General features: G+C 38.3%; 1 protein-coding gene across 3 annotated transcripts in view; it reads right to left on the reverse strand.

Annotated features, from left to right (window-relative positions):
• Window positions 1–25,047, reverse strand: part of AKAP6 (A-kinase anchoring protein 6) — a 289,951-nt gene that overhangs the window by 145,745 nt on the left and 119,159 nt on the right. For all 3 annotated transcript variants that reach the window (XM_026095076.2, XM_026095075.2, XM_026095073.2), the window contains exon 5: window positions 14,854–14,976. In XM_026095076.2, the coding sequence (XP_025950861.2) occupies window positions 14,854–14,976 (123 nt within the window). The remainder of the gene's footprint in view (window positions 1–14,853; window positions 14,977–25,047) is intronic.

The raw sequence follows: 25,047 nt of genomic DNA on the forward strand, positions 1-25,047 counted from the left end.
ACAGCCCTTTGCCAGTGCAAGACAAAGCCCACAATTCCTCACACCTGTGTGACTCAAAATGAGATACACAAAAAAGGCAGGTACGGTTGAAAATGTAACAAGTGTTATATGTGTGTACAATGGAGAGATGCAAATTTGCACAGCTAAGGACAAAACTGTAGCAAACATTTGGAATGGAGGAGGACCGTCAAGCACAGAGATGCTCTTTCACCTTGGACATTCCCCACTGCTTACTTCTGCCATTTGGAAAATTGTAACTTTACAAGTGTGTGACCCAAGAACTCTGCTTCCCTCCTCCCCCTCTTCCTTGATAATGAATGGAGCCTTTGCATCTGAACAGAGGAAAAGAGAAGAGGAAGGAAGTCAATCAATCAAAGCCATTTTTCCAGGTGCTTTTGCAGCTACCAAGCTAGCTAAGTATCACACAGGAGCACATATATATTATGGAAAATGCATGTGCATTGGCCTGACAGCAGGTTTTCAACAACACATTAATGTCATCCCTAGCACTACAGTCTATATAATGTAGTTTACCAGCTACAACAAGCAAATATTTCCTTACAAAGCTCTCTACACCTACTTTTCCCAGTCGTCATGCACCTGCAAATAAATACTGTTCCTGTTTAGCAAGAAAGGAAAAGAGAGGCAGGGATCATGCAATTTTATTAAGGCTATAGAACCGTGTGTGAGAACCGGGTATACAGACTTCAAAAGCAGTTAAGTACTAAGCCCTGGGAGCGCTAACTCCTACTGACGATAGGGGGTAAAGGGAGGCCAGCCTGCTCAAAGTGAAGCCACATGTCCCCCGACTTTTAGGAAACTGATGAACCCATTAGACCACAGAATACTCCAGAACCTCCACAGGAAAAATAATGGCACCCACTTATCTATATTGGGCTCTGAACACATGGAAACTTTTTTGCTGTTCCTCCAATGGTATACGAAATGTCACTATTTTCAAGAAAAAAAAATTTCACAGCATATCCAAACTTCTGCCTAACAGCTTATTCATTCGTACAATGGGCAAAAGAAAAAATTATTTGGTCTAAGTTCCCCTGAGGATTTATTTTACAGCTGTAGATGGTTAAATTTAGAAAACTTGTATTGTACAGGTATTCTAAAGTATGTACATATTAATCTCTGATATGAAATCTTTGTCTGTCTTACAACCCTCTGTTCTTAATAAATCCTCATAATTGTAAAACAAAACCTGGGTCTTGACTTATTCATATCTTCAGCAAAGACAGTCAATCATTACAGATTTTTGTTTCTGTAGGTACACAGACTTTGTATAGGCATTCTTTTTTAATTCAAGATGTGTCCAAGTAAATATTTCCAGTGTACTGTGCATCTCTGAAAGACTAATAAACAACTAGGAATCAAGTGAACCTACAATGTATATACAGATATAGGTTGGTTTAAATGACACAGCAGTTCACACCTATTGCCAGACTAAAATTCTGTACTAAAAGAAGTATCTGAATTTTTAATTTTCCCAGCCAGTCATACTATTAGCACACATGGGTTTCTGAGGTACTCTTGAGGTCTCATTTTCCTGCTTTCAGTTCATTTTTGATGTACTTAAATACTTCTGAGAAAAGTATCACTTTTTCTAAGGCAAATATTTTTAGAGCAATGATACAGACAATTAAAATTATCTAAGTGACCTATGGTATTTAGAATTTGAAATGGAAAGCCTAATTTAAAATTTCCTAATAGTCATTTGCACTTTTGGATAAAACCACAATATTACTAAAATATAGATTTCTGTATTTAAGTAAAGTTTAATGTATATTTTGGCTAAGCATGTGGCCCTTTTAGTTATAAAATAGTTAGATATTGTGGCAATGGCCATGCAGTGCAAACTGTCACATTGACAGTGATTTTAGAGAATGAACTAATACATATGGGTGTGTAAACAGACTTTTGCTGATAATTTGGCATGGCTTATTGGAAAAATGATTCCAGCACTACACATTTCTACAGTCTCCTAAGATATTTCATTATTATTATAGGACTTCTGTTCGTATTTGGATTGTAAACTGTGAAGTAAACCTGAGCTGTTCTATCTGATGCAAACTGTGGATATGAAGCTATCTAAACACAAACTAAACTACCTTCAGGGCAACAGAAAAAAATATTTGAACCACCAGCACGTTATAATAAAAATGCAGTACAGCTCTAAAATACGACGTTGAGAAAATTTCAGACGTGTATGAACAGCACGGCATTTCTGTTAACCCTCTACGTTAGCGAGTGTTAAATATCCCCTCATAAAACTGTTTAGGTCCTGCTGATTCACTGGGGCAGATATAACTCAATCGCTATCAATTCCTATCTTCTATGAAGTAGTGCATAATCACACATTACATCTATAAATACATTACCAAAATATTTGACTTTTTAACAATTGAGAAATACCTTATTTAGGAAAGATTCAGATATTTCATCAAGGACATAGAGCTTACTTAGTATTAGGAGTTACTAGATACATTTTCCTGGAAATTAAATGTCACATGAGAAAAGGTTTCAGTCGATGTCTCCCTTATTCATGATCTCCATAAAACTTAGACTAATATGAATAATTATTTCTTTTCTTTTGAACTATATTCCTACCTGAGTGACACTTCACCCATTAAACACAACACCAGATGCACTACGGAGATGCCTTATGCAGATTCATAGTCAAGGCTGATTTTTACCTTAATAGCAGGGTTCTAGTTTTGCTGTTTAAGGAAAACACAGTAAACCCTCCTCTGAAGCTGCAGCACCCACTAAGGGTCTTTTTCTTCTTTCCATGAGACTAAGGACACACAGCGTCTACAGCAGTGATGGCCAAAGGACCTCTTATCACCAGCTTCTAAGGGTATTTCTAATGCCTAACACAGTAAGGCCATTACTTAGAAGAACCACACAGTATTTCCTTCTGCAATCAATGGTAGCTGGTAGATATTTAAAAAGACTGAATAGTTAATGGAAAGAAGCTGTGGTTTTCCACCCACTGAAACAGTGAGAAGAGTTTTAAAAGAAAGTAAGTTCTTGGGTTTCTCTGGGGATAATTTTTTGCCTTGCTATCTGTGGGCAGATAAAAGGGGCAAAATAGCAATATCACTGTATATGTTTAATCAGTCATGTAACAATGCCAGATTATAATCTAAAGATGTCTTTGAAATTGATATAAATCTAATCTAGGAACCTCAGTACTGAAATCCCTTCATCATCATCTCATGCTGGCATTATACTACTGTAGATCAGAGGTAAGATGGTTTGAATGCTCAAACTATTCATTTCTTTGTGTTGCTATGTTTAGCATTGTTTTAAATGTAATACTAAGTGAACAATCTCTGTTTAAAACATTTGGTAATGAGATAATTATACCAATCCCTGGAGTGATTTTTCTGATCTGGTCACTGATACATACTCTCCAACTTTCACTTGACCTGGATGTATTTTTTTGCCTGGGAGCACTAAGCATGTTTATGAAGAGACAGGCTGGTGGCAGCTTAGTGAAAAGCAAACACAGTATGTTAAAGACAGAATGGGCAGATGGAAGATTTATAAGAACAAAAGAAGACTGATTAAATGATGATTAAGAGGAAGAAGGGACATCACTGTCTACCTGCATTTCATGAATCTGAACCAAGGAGAAAGACAACTTATTAACAGAGTACACTATAAGAGGATATAATAGATGGGACTAAAGGAATTAAATTTAAAAAAAAAAGAAATTTTAAGATAACTACCAGGGAAATTTCCCCTGACAGTGAGATCCCTTAGACTGTGTAATAATCTAAGCAAAACAGTGAAAGCCCTGATCCCTTGAGACCGAGACCTTTAAATCTAGACCGGATAAAATCTCTGGTTAAAGACTGCAATGTAACGGGCTGACAAGGCAGTAGCCTAGGTCTTTCACGGGCCATAGGATGTGTGGCTGCCCAGCAGTGCTAAAGAGAAAGGGGTAGGCTCTATCCCTAGTACTTTTACAGTAATTTATACTTTTGCAAAAAACATCACATCCATTTCCTCTCTGTCATGACTCCTGTCATTTTGATACTAGGTAACAAATGTTTTTCTCCTTTGTTACTTAACTTTGGACAGTACAATTTTCCTCGCGCGTTAAATACTTTATGACCACCAATTTCTGTTTCTCATCTCTCCTCCACTTTCTTATCTCTTAGGCAATTTAGCCAAATTTTGAATGCATATTTTTAGGTGTGAAGAAAAAGGATAGTTACCTCCCTCCCAGCTCTCCAGAGGGTGTATTTTGCACATTTAGTTTAGAAATCATAGTGGGTTTTTTTGCAGATAATTCACCTTGTAAACTTATGCAAAAATCTTTCCTGTATTTTACTACATTTTTCTTTCCTACTGTCTCTGCATTTTACATTAACATTGTTTTACACTGTTAACAAAAAATGTTCACTTGAGGCTTACTAAAATGAGCCTCAGTATATTTATTACCAAGAGACAGAAGAACACAGTCAGAGAAGCACATGGACAAAATGGCTATACAGTAAAACAATTATTAAGTTGCCAGAAGCATGGTGAGCTCCACATCCCGTCCACCATGACTAACTGTCCTTGATCATTTCTTGTCTTCTTGAGATACTCAGGAAACAATCTGAACAAGTAAGAGTCTTAGGACTCCTTTTTCTTTTTTGTACCTTGAACAGTTAGCATAGATAGTGTTCCAAATTGTGAAATCTGTGTCTCTGCTCTATCTGTCCCATTTTCATTTTGCTACTGCTTCCATCCTCCTCTGATGCCAAATATTGACAGAATCCTTGTACCATTTGCAGTTGAGATGTTTACTTAATACCTTCCCTGCTCCCCTTTATCCCCTTGGGAAAAAGGCATCAAGATTAATACATATGTTGCTTCTACTATGGATTGGGACTTACTATCCTTTGTTATATCTTAAGTGAGACTGTATACAAATTGCATCTTACACGTGAAATCCTGCCTTCAGTTCCTCTAAGAATGGTGAGATGGCATAAGTGAAGACTTGTCTACTGACACTATGTATTTCTAGGTACGCCTTGTGCCACATGGACACCTGCGACCCCAAAAAGCTATTTCACTAAAGTGCACCTACCAAACGCAAAAAAAGGCCAGTCAAGAGAAAAGAGGTTTCCAAACCAAAAATAAATTCATGGGGCAACCCCCTCAGATATTATTTAAATATAAATTTACTAACTTACAGACCAGAAAAGCACAGATTGTCACTAAATAACATTACATAGTTTTAGAATAATCCTTGAAGAATGTTAGTTATATTAAAACTTCAGGAGAAGCTAAGGCAGATATAATCTGCTTTCTATATGTCTGCAGATATAGTGTTTTATTTAAATTTAAAGGTGAATTAAAATACCTCCTTTACAAAATTAATCTATTATCTGAGATCCAAAACTATTATCACAATACATCTGTAGAATTAGAAATGAAAACAAAATTACTAAGAGATGTGAAGAGAAAAAATTTACCAACCAAGACCCCCCATTCATGCCCTGAAGTTTCTATATTTCTGAGGAAAGCTTTGGCATTGCAAATATCAAAACATAGATGGACTGCAATTGTATTATTTCTAGTACATAAGATGTGAATGATATTATGCATCTTGAGAGACACAGTACAGAACCCATAGGAACTGACCATACCTCTTGGAAGGCACGTGAAAGCAAATATACTTTAAATGCTGTTTAAAATGTGCTTGATTGTCATTTGAAATCCTAGCCTTACAATCTTCTAATGATTTCCAATCTCAGAATTTTTTTTAAATAAATTTCATTTCACATTCAAAAACAATTATAGACTACATCTATGCTGATCATACTAGCATACTAAAATTTCAAGCAACAGCACACTTCTTAATAGAAATATAAATTACAATTAAAAGTTTTTACATAAGCAATATATAATATATAATTATTACTTCTAAACAAGTTTTTTTTAAAGTCACATCAAATGTGGTTACGTTGATAAATTAAAGAGTATTACCAAGTTGTCATTCTAATAGTGATTTTCTACAATTGCTCTAAAGCTTCTAATTCAGAATAATCTTCACTGAAATACTTTTTCACTGAAATTTGCTAATCAGGTTAATTCAAAACACTTTATAATAACAGTTTGATTTCACTGTATTCTGATAGACGCTGAATCCACCGAATGCAAACAAATTCAACTGCAGTGCAGGGACTCACAGACCCAGCGGAATCCCTGGAATTTTCACAGTGCTTAAATTAGAGTGCCCACGGTTTGGGATACTTCTACAATTTTGGGTGGTGAGACTCAGAGGCAGGTGGGGGGGTAGGGAACCAAATATTCCTCACACTGCCAAATCAAGTTTCCCTGCCTGGCCCAGCTTCACCTACAACTTCAAATGGATTTAAATGCCTCCTGAAGTCAGAACAGTCTGGGTTTTAGTCTGTTCTATGGAAATGTTTGGGCTTTCTTGCTAACAAATCTACATCAGGCATTTAACACACAGTGAGGAACTTACTATCCCCTTTACTCTTGCACGTAAAACATGTTTTAGTGACCTTCATCACTCCCTTTTCTAAAGCAATAAATTTTAGCCTAAAAGCATCCTGGAGAGCGATGACTAAAAATTCTACTTTATTCAAACCTCAAACTTCATGAATTTAGAAACCAGAACTACACAGATATTCTCCATACACATCAAATTTTTTCAGTCAAAGGGAATATATTTCTGTACATATGGATCGAAAGACTTCAAAATCCTCAGAAGTGATAGCGTTTAGATTTTGGACGTCACAAATAATTCTCCTTTCTACCTCAGTAGAAGAAGCAGGGTTACTTCAGGATGGTGTCAGGAAGACTGAAACTTCATTTACTCAAATAATCTGACATGTTTTTTGCCTCTGGTTTAACTTCTCCCCTGACCAGCGACAGCTGTAGTTCCACATCTGGGCCAGGTTGTTAGCTACAGCAGTTGTTTTTCTAAAATAGCAGCCAGAACTGCTCACAGTCAGGCCATCTTACAAGATTTGCTCTTGCCTCCTTCATTCAGAGCATCCAAGCTCTTAAAATGAAAAAAGTTGGGACTGTCTACTGCAGAGCACATCCTCTGATCCACAAATACACAATTCAGATATAAACAAACAAGAACACCAACATTTTAGTTCTAAGAAACAAAACCACTCCTGTTAAATAAGGCACTTTGGGTGCTCTGCATGTGCAAATTACAAGAACAACTAATATAACATATATAGGCTCAACAGTGTTAACTTTTGTTATGGGATCCTATCCCTTTCCTGTGTATGGCTGTTTAAATTTAGGGTGGTAGCAAAGAAAAGGAAAGGAGGCCAGATGAGGCTTGAACCAGCCAATGAAAATCCACAAATCTGGAAAGCAGGTTTAGAAAAAGTGATACTCTTAACAGTATTCAAGCTCTTGGTCTGTGGGAAAATTATTGAGAAAGTATTGCTGATGCTACAGGCTTAACAAAAAATAAAGCTTCTCAGAGGGATTTTGTAGCAATAGCTTGTAGCAGCCTTCATAAAGGATACACATATTAATCACAGATCTCCATCCTAACAGATCTCCTATTTCTGTAGTGCTGGGAGGACACGCATGACTCTCTCCTTGCCCTTAAACAAACACGAAAGGCATGCGTCAATTCCCCTTCTTGGCATGAGCTTATGGAAAACGGTTTTAGATCTTTAAAAATCTTTCAAGGGCAGCATTTCTGTACTGGTCAACACAACAGTACTGTTAATAATAGGATATATACCTGGATTTTCTCAGCATATATTTTTCTCTTATTTAGTCATCAAAAAAGGATTACAAGAACTTGAAGTTCAAAAGACAGTCCTAGCAGTTTAGCAACCTGTACTTTTCTCACTGTCGGCAACTGTACACACTCTGGCTCCAGCCTATAATACAGATACAGCCTAATGCATTAAATGACAGCAATATTCCCATTTGATGTTCTCAGCCACTTTAACTCAAGAAATGGAAAAAACTTATATAGAGGTTACTTAGTTTACAGGTATTGTAAGCTATAGAATAGTACAGTCAAAAACATACATGCATTCCTTTTCTTTAATGTTGATTTCTTACTTCCTACTAAATCCTGTTGTTTGCTTGTGTTATTTGAAATCTGCCATTTGTAGTTTACACTTCTGATTAGTATATTCTGTAGACTGCTTCCTATATAAAATGATATACATTTAGGAACCCATGTGTACACAAAATGATCTTTCAAGATTACGGCATAAAATTCAGAAAGTCAAACTAACAACAGGCTAAACAGATTTAAAGCAAAGTTCCCAGAGAAGCAAGGGATTAGTCCGCTTGCACTGCTCACACTCTTGAGCAGCAGCATCCTGCAGATACTCTATGTATTTCGAGGAAAAAATCTAACTTGGCTGCCACGGACGTTGGAAACAGCCATACACAAAAGCGCAGTAAATAACTTAGCCATTTCAGAGGCTTTAACACCTTTAGGAAAGTCACTGTTACGACCACTACCACAAAAACAGCCAGTAGATTAGCCCAAGGCATGTGTATTTAAGCTTATTTTCACAGAGAATGGGTGTTTAATTCTTCTCTAAACTGACATGGGAGATAAGAATGATTTTTTTTCAGACATAGCAGAGTTGTTATAAACCAATGACCAATTATCACGAGAAATCATACCACCATCCTTACTATGCCAACATGATTTCTCTTAAAGGTGAAAACACAATCTATTTTCTGTATGAAAGTGTTTTCTGTTCACAGCTAAGAAAGCGCTGAGCCATGAAGTGGCCAGAAATATTTATATTGAACACATGAAAATCCTTACTCCATTTCTCTTTAGATAATGACACTCTCAAAACTCCTGTATCTGAAGAACTGGGTTTTATAAAAGAGAGCACATCTAAACCTCCTGTGCAGAAGAAAAGTAAAGGCTCGATCAACTTATACAATTTGTTTTGAAATACAAGTGCTACTTTCTTTGTGATATTTTTAAGACTGTAGCGTGTAAAATATATTTAGTAATTGAGAAGGTTAATATAATGGAACAAATCTAGGCTAAAAAGCATTTTAAGGTGCTTTGAATTAAACTGGGGTAAAAAATACATTCGGGGATCATAAAAGGTATTAAAAAAGGAAACCAAGGAATTCCGATTCACAGAAACGATCACTTAGCATACCCAAACACCACTTTGTCCTGCAATGACTCCATGCAATCCTAGCGCCTTGCATCAAAAGCACGACTTGCTATTCTGGTTTCAAGTAAACTGAAAATAAATTTTTGGCTAAGAAAAAACAAAATAAAACAAAAACAGAACTAGATGTGAACAATTAATTGTTTTCAAGGAGACCATCACCTCCCATTCTTTCCATGAATGAAAAACAATGCCTCTTTTGGCTGTCTTAAGGAACAGGAGACCGATGTTCCTCAAGGAGCAGGAAACAAATGTTCATTCAGTTGGGGACTTAAAGTTGCCATCTTTTCTAAGGATAGCTTATGTCCACAGTTGCAACAAGAAGAAAGTAAAACATTTGTCCTCCTCCAAGCTGCAAATTTAAACATAGGCAAGTAACGGCCACAGTCTTATTCAGAACAGCAAGAGGCAACAGCCCATTTGAAAGAAAGTACATCATCTTGGGAGTCTGACCATTCTTCTGTTTTTGAGGGAAAAAAAGCAGCAGCAAAATCTCCCATTTCTCAAAAAAAAAAAAAAAAGCAAAATCTTTCTGATATTCCCTCAAAGTACTCAGAAGTTTCAGAATTTTAATCTTACAAAAATTTTCAAGAGTCTGTTATATTAATAAGATTGTTAGAATGAAAATGTCTGACTACTGATTCTAAATTTCTAAGGCCTTATTTTAATTAATTCTTAACTCGGTGAATGTAACTGCTTTAAAATGCCATTTATCTATAGTTTCCCCAACAGTGGACCTTCCCATTTCCTCAGTTGCTTGCTTACATCTTTGCTCTGCTAAAACAATGAGGAGTAAAGAGGAATAAAATGTCCATTTCAGTAAACTAAAATGGTGAAGAGCAACAGGGTGGATTCTTATTTGTTGAACTGGTAAGAAAGTCTATTTTGTTTCACAAGTGCTGCAGTATTATTCAGATAGATGCTTTTAGTTCATAAGCTAGCTTCAGGATGCTGTTTTTGATTAACACTGATTTGCATACCACCAAGACCATGCTTAGATTCTGCTAATAGCTGATTTTGATTAGGAAGTCGATGGGCAGAAATCAGCATAACAGGAAAAGAAGAGCTACAACAGGTAAAGCAAATGAGAAATAATTTTTCAGAAGTTCCTTCTTGGTAAGATCAGTGAAGATATCTTTCTTTTCATTAGGAAGTGATCTGAGCCAAACTGCATACAACTCATCACCTGCCTCACTCTTTTCACTGGTAGGGCTGATTGAAGACTTCCTGGCAAAGTAGGTTTTTGTTGAAAAACACCAAAGTTTTGTTAAAATATCTTAGGGCTTTCAACATCTGCCAACTTGTCAGGCTGGCTGCAGGGGTGCCAGAAGTTCCAGAGTTGGCAGCCCCATATCAGCCCTCCCATAGAGACCACCAAAACAGGAATCCCACAGCTCCCAAACCAGTTTCACTGATGTTACATAGTGGTGAAGACCAGTAAAATTGAAAGAATAATTTTATCCACTGTTAGTAGCTTCCGAAGTTCTCTGAGAACTTATTTTAATTGGAAGCTTCAAGCTTTGGTGTATCTAAAATGAAGCAACTGTGGATTTTACTTCTGCAAAAAATCAAGGGGCTTGGTTTTAAAATTTGCAATGAAAACTGCCCTCCAAGCTGAAGACTATTTTGGCACATCTCACCCTAGGTGTAGACTACGTATCTACTTGTAGAAAATTTCATATTCTTCATCAAATTGTATGGTTACCCACTGTGGCAAAATCTCTGGAATTTATGTTGTAGCTGTGATATAAGAATGAAATGCAAGTTCGTCCTATCGTTACTACTACTAATTGTAATTGTGGTGTATTTGGGTGTTAGGGCTGTGTCTGTGTGCACACCCGCTGTGTCATTAACCTAGTCATTAATTGCCTGGGTGGCCCCAGCTAGTCTCTGCACAGATGAGGTAACGGGCTGACTGCAGACAATGGACCAAACCGAGAAAAGGTGAATGCCTGAACATCTAGCCACCTTCACAACAAAGCACTTCACTATTTGTTACAGAAGCTCTCCAAGTGGGACTTTCAGACAGGCCTGGAGATTGCCACAGGAAGCTCTTGCTGTGCCCAGACCAACTGATAGACACTACTTGTATGCTTCAAAGTAGTGATTAACATCCTGGGCGGACAGTCTTGCTGGACCAGATACAAGAATTCACCAAGACAACAGTTCAGGGAGTTCCACCTTATTTAGCTGAAGATATCATTGCAAGAATGCCTGAAACGGAGACTCCCCTTGCCATCCTGTCTGAGAGGTTTGATTCCCCATAAAAGCATTATTACTCCATGCAAAGATTCTAATAAATTAAGGTGGGTTTGTTTTTTAAATAAACATGCTGTCCATGACTGCCTGTACACCATTTCTCACCAAGTTCAGAATCACAGAACAGTTGAGGCTGGAGGAGACTGCTGGAGATCGTCTAGTCCAACAGCTTGGCTCAATGCACTGTCAGCCAGAACAGGCTGCTCAGGACATTGTCCAGTCGGATTATGAATAGCTCCAAAGATGGAAATACTACAACCTCTCTGGGCCTGTTCCCGTGCTTGACCACCCTCACTGTAAAATGGTTTTTTTATCTGCATGTTATGCAGATATGTTATGCAGGTATGTTATCTGCATTCTGGAAAAGTGAAGCTGAGTATCTATTTTTAAAAGGACAGATTTTAGGATTCAATATTTTACATTTGTATTAGGCCTCTATAATGATAATCAAGAATTTTACATATTGGAAAATTTGGGGGATGCTCATAACCTTGTCATTATCTCTTCTGTAAGACTTTTCTCAGCCAGTAAGAAAGGGAGTAAGTACATTTTTCTCTTTTTCCTGCTTGCTTATTTTCTCCTCCTAGATCGTGACAGCAGAGATTTAATTCATGAATGCAAAATACTCTCGCTTTACGGCACTAATTTTGTTATTGCAACAAGCATATTTCCAACAAAACAATATCACAGGTGGTGAAAAATAATTTGTGCCAAAGGCTAAGGCCTTGTCTCTACTAATAAAAATAAAAATAAAAATACTAATCTACACTGAGTTTTCACTCCTTCTATTAGCAGGGAATGTATACCAGTGAGAAATCATAGTTATGAAGTTAGCTAAAGCAGATGCACTTTATAAAGAAGAACCAACTCATTTTCCTCCTTTATTTTCCAGGTTAGTTTGCAACTGGTGTCAGTACTATGAACCCATAAATCTGGAACTTAACCTTATAAAATACTAAGCAACCATTTACTTCAACAGATCTCAAGAGAGTCTGATAGCATGTAAAGTCTGACTTGCAAAAGAAGAAAACAAGCAGTATAAGTACGTTCACAAAGCCCTTGATCGGCATTGACTTAGAACGCTCAATCAAGGGAAATTTTAACATTGAGCTTAATGTGAATTGAAGTTCATATATTTCTGTTTAAACACAGATTAGAATTTCTGTCAGACAAATACCAGTGAAAAGTTGACAATAATTAATACAAATAACTCTATCTTCTCATTATAAAAATGCTCTGTATTTTAATCATTCGATTCTGTTGTGTTGAAAGGAACACGATAGCATATGTTGTCTGAAAACCAAGAAGAAATGAGGCAGTAGAGTCACAACTGTGGTTCTTTTTTGCAGGTTGTGCAATGACCGTTTACTGACCATACAGACTATAAAAATAATCATATTATCATCAAATTGAAACCGCAGCGTGCTTTAGACATTTTACTTCTTCACAGAAGGAAAGCAGGAAAAAAATACCCATCTTGCTTCATAAAATAGTCATCATGAAACATGCAACATCTCAGGTACACTCTCATAATTAGAAAAACAGAAAGATTTTCTTACCAAAAATGAAAAAAATTATCAGTGGGGATACAGAGTACAGCTGGGAGCCTAAGTACTTACAAGGGAAAGTGAAGTTGTACAGATGCCCACATGTTTGTTTATTCAGACTACCTCTAGCACTGAAGTAATTGCCTCTGGGCTACTACTCCACATTCCACTCTGATAGATGGCTTTAGCCTCAACTCCTATAGAACCACCAGGCAAAGTTGGAAGTAATATGCCTGCAAAAGTTAATGCCTTTCCCTGTGGAAGATGGGGAAAACGAATCTGACTGTGACCGAGACTCACCAGCCTGGTTGCTGCCCTGTTCCTGGGATGGCACAGGTATATATCTGTTTCTTTTTATTCAGTCAAGATTGAAAAAACTGTAACTACTCATAAAAAATCATCTCTCCAAAAGTTTCATGTTGTTGAGTAAGAGGAAAACAAATCGAAATGACCAATGCCTTTTCTGCAGGCTGATCTCACAAAGTGCTCTGTATCCTCAGAGCGCCTGCAGACATAACGGGAATCCATGCTGGCACACAGGACCATATATGTGCAGTAAAAGACAAAAATCCAAACTCTTTGCAAAAATTCCAAAATCTGCAATGTAAGGCAAAAATGAAAATCTTCATACTGCATTTTACAGACTACCACAATGGAGACTTAATCTGGTTGCTGTCTCTAGACACTACTAGAGCAGAAATTTTTAAGAATAAAAGACACAAAAGAGTCTGCTGTATAGGTGAAATTCTGAAGAGAGTTGGGTTTTCATTTCATATTTGGTTAATGTATACTTAAATGATTAATTTAATGACGGTCGCTTCAGTATTACAGTAGGGATTAGGACAACATTTTTTTCCTGTAATGCATCATTAGATTTCCTGGGCGTGTCAAATAATTTTTCACCATCTGCATGTCAGACCCTGGAAATAAGACTGAGTTTTGCGGGCTGATGTGGGTTCAGCTAACGCTTTGCCTTATCCAGCTAGTGTCTAGCTCAATGGCTCTCAATAATGCTTATACTGGCGAGAACCTATGATTTGAGCAGGGGGAGGAGGAATTTCTTAGTTTTTTAATCCCTCCCTCTTTCTGCCAGATAATATAGCTTACCTATTAAGGTATCTACCCACTGCACAGCATACACTGATCTCTATTCTTCACCTATGGCATAAAATTTTGGTTTTGAGGACTGAATATTTGGTTTAAGTCATGCCTTTTGTTTCACCTCCTTATAACCAGAAATTGCTCTTGAAAGAATTCAGTTAAAGTCTCATGAGGTTTATCAAATGTTTCTCAATATATAATTCTAGCCTGTAATATATTCAGAAGATTATTCATCCAAGTGTTTTCTACTGCCACCCAATGTTTTGGCTTTTTGCACAAGAACAAGGTTAGTGACAGTTGTATTAATTACATGACAGAAATGCATATCAAGTGAAATGATTGAAATAATTATTTCAAATATTATATTTAAATGACTCTGTGTTATGGCTAAAACTGTGGCAGAGAGAAGAATAATTCATTGCTAATAAGAGCTTTTTTAATATTACAACAATTGCAGTAAAAATCCTAGAATGGTCAGCAGAATTACCATTATTCTTTCTCCTTTTTTATCACCATTTTCTTTCATTTTTGTAGATAATTTCTGAATTGCAATGTAATTTTGGTTTTTAATTTCATTTTTAAAAAGCTATAGCTACATATTTCAAATACAGTAAATAATTTGTTAGAATTTTCATTAAAATAAACTGCAATGCTGAAAATCTTGTATTAAAATAAAAATGCACACTAGTAATTAAAAAATGATAATCAAATAAAAAGCATAGCAGAACACTTCAATTACTGATAGTAATCATATTATAATCTTGTCCTACCAAGTGTGTCTCCAGGTACAGTTTAAGGCTGTCTGTCTCTGCTTTAGGAGGAGTCCAATTCTCTGTTGTTTCCATGGCTTCATTTAACCAGTGAATGAATTCATCCAGCTTGCTTACAAACCCCTTACCAAATAAGAAAAAAGAAAGAACAAGAAAAGCATATTTGTTAGTGGAATGGCAATCTGAAAAATGTATGCTCTATTTTTTTTAAGCCAGGAGAGTATCATACAGTAAAATTTTGCCTTTTGCAAGCATGCAAGGAACAACAATAATTAGCAAGCAGCCTTCTAACAAATGAGGAGCAGAACTGTGTTTCTGGGGATAATCTAAGGGGACATTTTGGGACAGGACAACATGAGACATCTACATGAATGCAATGCAATGGAAAAGCCAGCAAAGTTTTAGAAGATATGAGATGTGTATGGAAAGCTGAATATAGATTATAATGAGAATTGAGCTGAAGATCTTGCACTGGAAAGACCAGGTGTAGCACAACCACTCTTGGCTGAGAAAAGTGCTGAACGAAGCTATATTAACAAGTTACACTGTGGTAAACTGAGGAAAGAAACTACTTGTCAGAACTCAGGTCTTGTGATTCCTGTTTTGGTACATAAGATGAGACTTGGAAAGAAGAAATCAAACAGTAGGTGAGGTGGAATGTGCAGCATTGAATAGAAGTATTTCTGACTGCATCTGAGGTATGCAAATGGTGCTCCTGTCTTCTCTGGGGCACCATTTACTGCAAGATTCATAGCAATTATACTATCTGATTAAAAATAGTATCCCTGAATTCATGTGATTGGATGATACCAGAGGCACATATTAAGTACAGATAATTTTACCAAAGTGTTTTATCCACTGCAAAACAAGAGAGTTAATGGAATAAACTGACCATGATGTTTAGAGCCAGCCTGAAAACAAGCTTTGAAGAGGAGTGTCCATCTAACACAAGCATCCAAAGACTAGGTTAACATAGCTCTAACACTGATTATATTATTAGTTATTAACTATGATTCTACCACCCTATGAGAACTTTAATTTCCATTTAGATAACAACTCGGCATACATGCTCAGTATCTCACTTTCACCACAGTATTTATGGAATGATTTCAGGTAGTTACTGGCTGGTTTGGAGAGCTGAAAACAAGCTCAGGATAAAATTTTCAGAAATTCCTGAGTCACTTAGGAGCCCAAGCCCCTTTCTCAGAAGTGCCACAAGCAGCTGGAATTCCAACCAACACAGAATTAGGCCTTTGAGCTGTTGGGATATAGCTGTGTTGTGCAAAGTGCAGTGACAATAATTCACAGCTAGCAGAAGCCACACTTCACAGTGGTAGAGCCATGCTGGCCCAGACTGTTTGCTGGGGCAATTCAGAGAGGGGGGAGGAAGACGGGAAACAGCCCACTGGATCACATGTCTCCACCCTGGGGTAAGCAATGCAGGCAGCTGCACCTCCTCTCATGCAGCAGGTCGTGCAACAAGGGCTATGGTCCCCACGTCAAGCCCTGGGACAGAGGGGGGCAGTGAATAAGGGATATGACGTTGCCCTGGCTCCCACAAAGCACTGCTTTTTTTTTTCCATCTTAGAGCAGAAAAAGTTACACGAGCTGTGCAAGAGCTGGAGAGCATAAGAGATGCCAAACTGGCAGAGGAGTGGGAGATGTGAGCTGATGGGGAGAGGAGAAGGAGGAGTAAAGTGCTTCTAGTTCCTCCAATAAATCTCTGCCTGCATTTTAGCAATGTGCTGTCCTTGAGAGACAAGGTGATATGGTAAGCACAAAAAATGAAGAAAGGCGCTCTCTTGTATATGCGTCATGTATTTTACGAAGAGAGATATATATAACATCTGCCTACAGTATTCGATGTCCGTACGCCTTCAGAGCCGCGCTCAGAAACAACTATCAGCAATGATTATTTCTGTCCTCTCATAAAACGTTTGTGTGTTTCAGTAGTTGTTCCTTCACATTTATCTGTGGAAACTCTCCAGCACCAGGCTTTCAGAAACCCAAAACACACAGCATCTGACTGGTACCTGCCACATGCAGACAGAGTGCCCACAACAGGTAGGTGACCTGAACCATCTGTGGTACGGCGTAGGCAATGGCTGAGCTTGGGGCCAGAAAAAATATAGATACGATGTCATGCAAAACTATGATGAGTCAAATTCTTTTAGAAAAAATGATATCAATTTTCAAATACCAGTTTCCCCTGGCAAGCCAAAATCGCCCCTAAGAACAAGCACGCCTGTGTGAGCTCCCTGAGGAGAGGAAGCACGGGGAGAGCTAACCCCGACTACGTCCCTGCCACAGAGAATTATTTTCTGCTAGGCAGCACAAATCACAATAATCCTACTATTTTTCAAATGATGGCTATAAAATTTTATTGAAACCATTCAAAAGAGCACCGCTGTAGAAACTGAAAATAATTCAGGCAGCAGCAGGCCCCGCGGCGGCGGCAGCGCGGCCCGGAGCAGCGCCGCCGCCGCCGCCGCCGTCCCTGGGCGCGCAGCGCCACCTGCCGCTCGCCGCCAACGCCGCCGCGGCCGGGCACAGCGCTGGCGCCGGCCGCGGGGCCTCCGCGGGAAAACCGGCGGGAAAGCGAAAGGCGACGGGGCAGCTCCACAGACCTGTTTTAAGCCTAACGAAGGCAGTTAGGACGTATGCGAAACAGAAAGCTATTTTTATCTCAAATTAAATGCAAGATTAAATTGCAACAGTGCAATTCTTGCTTCGTGTGTCACAATTTAACGATCAAAACAATTTTCCCTTTTTTTTTTTATAGTAGTGCCTATGATTCCTCCTTATTTATTCTAATAGCCCAGTGCTAGCAAGCAGAGAGCCACGTTTATCATACTACTACCAGCTTCTTGCCTTCTTCCCTCCCCGCAAAGCAGTTCCAATGCAAATGCAAACCTATGCAAATATAATCAACTGCAACAGGTCTGGAGCTATGGACTAGGCTACAGTTTGCTCCTGATGCTGAACTCTCCCTTTTCCCCTTTGACTTTTGGTCAAGGGGTAGTTATCTACAGGCTTTGAGATCAAAACCCGTCCGCACCACCACCTACTGCCTACATCTGAAACGAGTAATTCTGCCCCAGCCTGCCAAAGGCAGGATGCTGCTCGCTCTCTGGTAGCTAGGGAGGGGGTAGCTTCAGTGTCGGTGGGCCAAGTAGCTCTGACAGAAATATAAATCGGGGTCCTCATTCTCCTCACATCTCCCAAACAAACAGGAAGTCCAAAACATAACTCTTCCTATCCATCACTGAAAGCCCATTGCCCATCCAAAGATTGATAGACTAATACAGGATTCTTTAGGCGTAAGCAGCGTGGCCTGCTTAGCTGGAACACAGTATAATGAATGCTGTAGATGCACTGATGGCAAACTGCATGACAACAGTTCCTTTTCTCATTGTTTAGGATGTTTCCCAGAATATACATATTTTAAAGAAAAGCTTTAGATAAAGTAAGTTCTAAAAGCTAACGGGGAGAAAACACTGTCTTATAATACAAAAAATCTATATACTGAGCATCTGACAGAGCATAAAACTATGCTCAGAAAAAACAGACTGCAGCATCAATTGTATCAAAACAAAGGATGGGACTTAATATGCAATCCTGAATCCAAATCCAGGACTAATCAGTGAAACAAACAAAAAATCAAAGGAAGACAAGTTTTAACCGATATAGAATATTTTTCAGTTTTTCTTCATTTTATGCAGTTGCACATGAAACTTCTTTACCTCCCTTGCTATATGCTTCTTACTCTTCTGCTTCTTCTGTTTGAACTTATGTTTTTCATCCTCTAGATTTTTCTTCTTAGTCATTCTTAAGGTAGGAAAGAGTTTGAACAGGTATAAAATTCTGTGGAGCTATGCTGACTTACACTAGTTAAGGGTCTGATCCAGATGCTATCATGCTTATAATGAAAATACTGTAAAATCTGTCCAACCCATGCTTTGGTAATGGAAAATTAAACTATTATATATTCCATTACAACTTGTTGGAAGTTGAAAGCTCATAGTCAGCTGCATTGTAGCTAAAAATTACTGTGCAAGATTCCCCTAGAGAGAAAATGGGGGAACAAAGGAAGAAAAAAAGAGCACCAGTATAATCCAGTCTCTATCTTTTGACCAGCTGGTTCAGTTTTGCAAATGCAATAGTTTCATACAGTGCTAGCAGGCTAGATATTATTAAAAATCTCAAGCCTCTACATGACATAGTGTAAGACTATTCTTATTCTATGTTGTTTAAGACAGAAACAAATGTTGTGTATTGGATGATTTGTAGCAACTTCTGTAGTAAAGTTTGCAAATAACGATAAAGCTCTTCGCACTCCCCATGCAATAAAATGTTTAAATGTTCACCTGTTGAGCTTTTCATTTGGCTTTATGACAATTATACTGATTTTTCTAGGGAGAGGAAAAAAGCTCTCCTCACACATCTCTGAACAAAACTAGAGCAAAACTGGCTTAATTTGAAATTTGGTGTGTATGAAGTTATTTTTTGCAGTCTAATTCTATTTGCTCTGGATGGGTAAGAATGAAAAAGGAAAATAATTGTAAGTACTGGTAAAAAAATTAGTTATAACTCAGTGTGTTTGTTTCGGTGCTGGCAATCTTAAAGAATTAAAATATACTTAATTCAGTTGTTCTATAAAATTAAAGAATTAATTAATTAGCCAAAGAATTAAAAATAAATTTGACAGGATGAAACTAAACATCTTCAGATGTTCCTCGTTAATGACCAAAACTCTCAATTTTGGGGGGCTGTAAGACATGAGCTTTCACATGTTGAGTCACGCAAAGAGTGCTGGTATCTGATATATCAGGTCAGAAGCCAAAGGCATGCAAGTACGTTGGCCAAAGGCATGCAAGTACGTTGGCCAAAGGCAGGCTGCAGCTGGGACTGTGCCTCCCACCCAGGTCCTGCTGCATGTAAGGCCCTACGGAAGGGACACATTCCCCAGCTGCTGCAAAGGGCTGCAGGCTCCCTACGCCAAGTACAGCTGGTCAAAAGATTGGGGGTTAGGCTGACTGGCTGTGTCTGGTACATGGGGTAAAAGAGCAGGGGAGCAGCTGTGCTGGTGTGAAAAACTGAATTTTAAAAAATAAAATAAACTAGAAAATCAGAAAAATTAGAATGTCCACAGAAGTCGGCAGCCTTTGGCTTCACGAGCGCTTTCTCCCTGACTCCGTTCCTTTCTCCTGTTTTGCTGGACCCCATTTGTACATTGCTCCCTACGCAGGACGACTGCTCAGCACACCCACTGCTCAGCACCTGTGCCCCAGCAAGCGGCTCTCCTTGGCATGACGCAGGTTCTTGCTCCTCTCCAGCTCCCACAGTTCCCAACTGCCTTTTCCTGTTACCCTTCAGAAGCTCACCCATCTCTGATCAAAGACCACCCTCCTTTAGGATGAGAACCATCACCTTCCTGTTCCCTTGTTTGTGGCAGACGACTGAGGCTGATGTTACTGCCTTCACAAGTCAGTCAAGGAGTTTTGGTACCACCAACTCTAACTACAAATCCCCCCCCGGAGCAACTGGCACAGCTGCTGCTAGCGGCCAAAAGAGAACAAAGTGGAAAGCCCAGGACAAATTTTAAGGGCTGTTTCTCATATCAGCAAAATAATAAGCAGATGATCAACTTAAAAAGTTCTGATAACAGTCACAGTTCTGAAAAAAATGTGCGTCTATCGAGTAAGTCTCTTGAAATTGTGCACAAGTCCCTCTCAACTAAGCTAACATTACTTCTTGCACTAGAACGTTTAAAATTCCCTAGCTTTATTTTAATGGTTAAATTTTACTTTTACGTTACAATCTCTCTTTTTTGGGTCAGATAGGAGAGTAAACAGCTCTAGTGTTCAATAATTTTAGCACTTCAAATGATCTCATTTAGACTTTGAAGTTCACCTTTCATTAATTGAATGGAATGGGAAAGGAGCAAGTTTCCATCTTGGCTGCAGCTATCACTTTACAACTCCAGCTTTTATAAACCATATTTAGAATGAAAGCAGATTAAAACCTTAGCGTCTGATCTGTAATTTTGAGCTCTAGTCTAAGAGATAACAAAAGAATGTGAAAACATGGAATTTTTACAATATTGAAAAATACAACTTTATTTTGGGGTACACTAAAAGCAGCATGATCTTAGATGTTTTTAATGTATTTCAGATGTGAGATTCCTTTAGATGGGGAATCTGGATGTATGCACTTAAGAAAGGTAGTGTTAACATTGTCAAAATTATGCCATAAAACATAGAGGATGCAACTGCATCTAGTTAACACCATTATGCAAAATTCTTCCTAACCCAAATTTTGCTTTCACTCTTTATGGATAAAATTTCCCAGAATTTACTGGGCCTACATGGCACAGGTAGGAACATTATTTCAACACCTTTGACTTGTAATTTTAAGCTGTGCAGTGTTACTACTGTTCAGTTTATTCAGCTAACATTTTAATTTAATGTGCACGCTAGCTAAATGCACTACAGCATACTTAAGGAACTTTTGGTCATTTCATTTTTAAAGGCAAAAACATTTCTAATGACTTGAACTAAGATTAAAATCAAACAGAAGCACCAAACTATTAAACACAAACATACCGAAATCATCTGCTACGGTAGTTAAAAGTGACTGTAGAATATGTGCTGCATTCTGCAAACCTCAATACGGAAGCACCAAAACACAGTGCTTGTTAAATCACTACCCTAGATCTTTTTCCTCTCCACCTTACCTTTTATTACACAAAGGGAGTTCTGTTCTTAAAAGAATTGATTATGAGGCTGTGTGCTTAAAAATGAATGTCCAATTTTGTTGCAAGCAGAGTGTGTTGTAAAGTTTGTTCCCAATTTACAAAAAGACTGAGCTCACAGAGGGTCTGCGTACAAGGATGAGCTGGCTCTAAGGGCACTTCTATCACAGAATGCATTAAGAAAACCCTTTGTCTAACCACAAAAGGACTTGCATATTAGTCTCAGGAGAAACTCACTCCTGCCCACGGACTTTACTTTCAAAAGGATAAAAGTGCACTTTCTTCATAGGCAAAGGTAAGTCAAAGAAACCCAGGTACTCAAGAGATTGAGGCTGTACTAACTGCCATGGTCAATTTAATTGGAGCCAGACCCAGAGGCAACAGTAAAACCATTAGCAGCACAGATGGTGGGGATCCTCAAGGAACCAAGATGCCACAATGGAAAATATTCTTGCAATACGTGCAATACTGTTGGGATTCTGCAGAACACAACGACCTCGCAGAAACACAGGGCTGTCCAAACACAACATCAGTAGGATGTTAATACGCAACATGCAGTTCAGGATACATTCATTCACAGTTTGGAAATAAAACGAAACAGTTTTCTGCTAAGAAGTGCCATATCTACCTGATAAACTCAGCTTATGAGGATGTGCAACTTAAAATGTGGCACTAACTTGAATTTTGCTTTACTAGTTCACTCTCCCTGACATTTGTAAGCTGTTGTAACTACAGTTACACTTCTAATACTTCTACTACTGCAAGCACTTACAAAGCATAGTTTGGTGCTCTAAACAAGGAAAAGATGAAGATTAGAGACTTTTATTGGTGGACGTTTCTGTAAAGACAGATCACAGATTTCTACTAGATATAACTTTGTTGAACACTTTTTAAGCTGAACTGTTAAATTTTAAAAAAATTTTCATAAGTGCCAACTCTAGGTTTTGGTGCCCAACTATCACACCCAGAATTAGAAACAACTATTGAATATATTTTTCCCTAGTGAAAATCTTGTCTAATTGGTCAGAATTTATTTGGTTACACAATAAAAAATAGCACACCATGTTCACTGGCTCACAGTTTCTGCTAGTTTTAGGGTCTCCAGGATGCATTCTGATGCTGGGAAACAAGGAGGATTAATATATAAAAACAGAGCTATATCAAGCACAGCCAGTCAGACTTATCTGGCCACATGTCACCTTTTCAGGGAGATTTCACAATAGAGTTGAGTACTTCCAGACTTGAAACAGTGAGGGTGATGAAGCACAGTTGCTACAGGCCTAGGAAAACACTACAAATTAACTCAATTCTGGCTTTGGTCTGAAAGCTAATGTTACAGTACTCCTAACCTTAATTTCTGGCAGGCCCTATGATCCATTATTAAACCAGCAGATTTTGCTAAGATTTCCAAGCTAATTTTTCATACTGTAGTCTGACTAGGGCAGGAAGGGTAGAACTGATTTTTTAAGAAGTTCTCAGTTTCTTAAACCCTTTTAGGTAAGGGTGCCACACCATGAAGGTAGGATAAGCTTAAAAAGCAGAACACACAAAAAACATGCAAAGTGGTATAACTTTTCAATCTGTTAAAAACAAGTACATTTGATGAGTAATCAGAAAGTAATGGGCAATCTGATTCTGTAATAAAAATTTCACGGCCCCAGGGGATTGTTGTCTAGTAGCAAAAATAAAGTCAAAGAGGAGGTTACGCCAATCTGAATATTAAGTCATTCCTAAATATATCTCTGCAGATTGCTTAAAACTTTCCATGATGCCACAAACAGTCCTTTCTCTACTCCATGCTCTGTCTTACCTTTGCTCAAGGTAAAGATCTACTTTTCATTTAAAAGAACCAATACAAGACCTCTACTACTATTTGAAACTTTTAAGATTAGGGACATATTAGGGACTTTTAAGAAAAGCGTCTTTAGAAGGATTAGAGACTTAAAAGAAAAGCGACATTCACAGTAGCAGCAGAGCGACTCTGGAGCAAAACCAAAGATGGACACAAGAAAAGGTAAGCCAAGCTCTTTCTAAACCCTATTCCCGAGAGGTATATTCCTGGATAGCAGATAAGCTTCCAACGCCATTGACATCATTTCCCCCAGTCTTTTGAAGGACCTGTGAACACCTAGAACCTTAGAAGCAAAGTCTGTAGGCTGGAAGGACACTGTCAGGGAGAAGAGATCCACGTGGCCTTGAGATGAAGACAGCTACACAGATCAATCGCATATAGCAGCATGGAAAAGGCCAGCATCATGGTGATTTTGCATGTATTAAAATGTAGAGTGGACTAGCGGAGAGAAGGGAGGGAAAGGGAAGAATCTCTGATTCATCTATCATTTAAAGAATCATCTGGGATGAACTTAACAGCAATATGGATTGGTTGTAAACCTCCAGAGAGGCCATCTGCTCCGATGGCAATAATGCCAGGCATACAAAATGGCTGCTGATCCTTCCTCTGAGCGACGTGACAGACCTTTCTAAATGAGGCATGATGTTAACAGCCACAAAGCCAGATAAGGCCCTAGACATCCTGCATTCATTCAGGTGAGTAGAGTTCACGCTGAGGCAGTATGGGAGGCCAGTGCTGTATCTCAAAAGTGGTGTAAGAATCAAAGAAATAAGTACATTAATATATCTTTCTTTGCATAGAAAAAAGTTTACCTATTCACATTTTAGGTAACAGATTATTCTCCTTTTGCTTATCTGCCTGCTAAATTATCATGCATAATAATGTGACTATGATTTTTTAAGGCAATATTTCAAACTGTTAAAGTTTCACGTCAGGCCACAGTGCTGGATCACAGCTGCAAAGTCGAATCTGCAGTGTAGCATCTGACAAAACGACTTTGCTAGAATGCAGCCTTCGAAAGCCCCCTCGTGGAGACAATTCATACCATCTGAAAAACATTATTTTGCAGGCTAGCTAAATCATCCTCTCAAAATGACAAAGTAACATAACTAAAACCTTTTAGTTGCATAAGTTTTAAAGCCACTGGGTTTTGCTGTCACAGATACGCTGGTTAGAGAAGTAAATATTTTCCGTTGTTCTAATCTGTACTGCTGTGTCAGAAAAGATCTGCACCGTGAATCTGTCCTCACGTTTCCATCACTCATCTCATTCAGCATCCCTAGTCTGTGCTCTAAGGAAATTAAGGTCGAGCGGGAAAAGATTCCTGAGGAAAAAATACAGAAACCATGGACTGAATAGTATAAGGAGCAATAAGGGGAAAAACAGTAGTTAAAGGATACTAACAACCCTGAAAGTGAGACAGGAGCAGGAAAGAAGAATAGACTATAAGGAAATGGGGCATAAACTGCAGGGGAGGGGAATAAAGGGGGAATAAAGGAGGAAATCTGGCAAAGGACAAGATTGTTCTTTTTATTTAGTTAAAAAAAAGCTAAATCTCAGCTCAGGATGAAAGGAAAGATAAGGTAGG

This window comes from Dromaius novaehollandiae, chromosome 5 (assembly GCF_036370855.1).
Source record: "Dromaius novaehollandiae isolate bDroNov1 chromosome 5, bDroNov1.hap1, whole genome shotgun sequence".
Taxonomy (NCBI): domain Eukaryota; kingdom Metazoa; phylum Chordata; class Aves; order Casuariiformes; family Dromaiidae; genus Dromaius; species Dromaius novaehollandiae.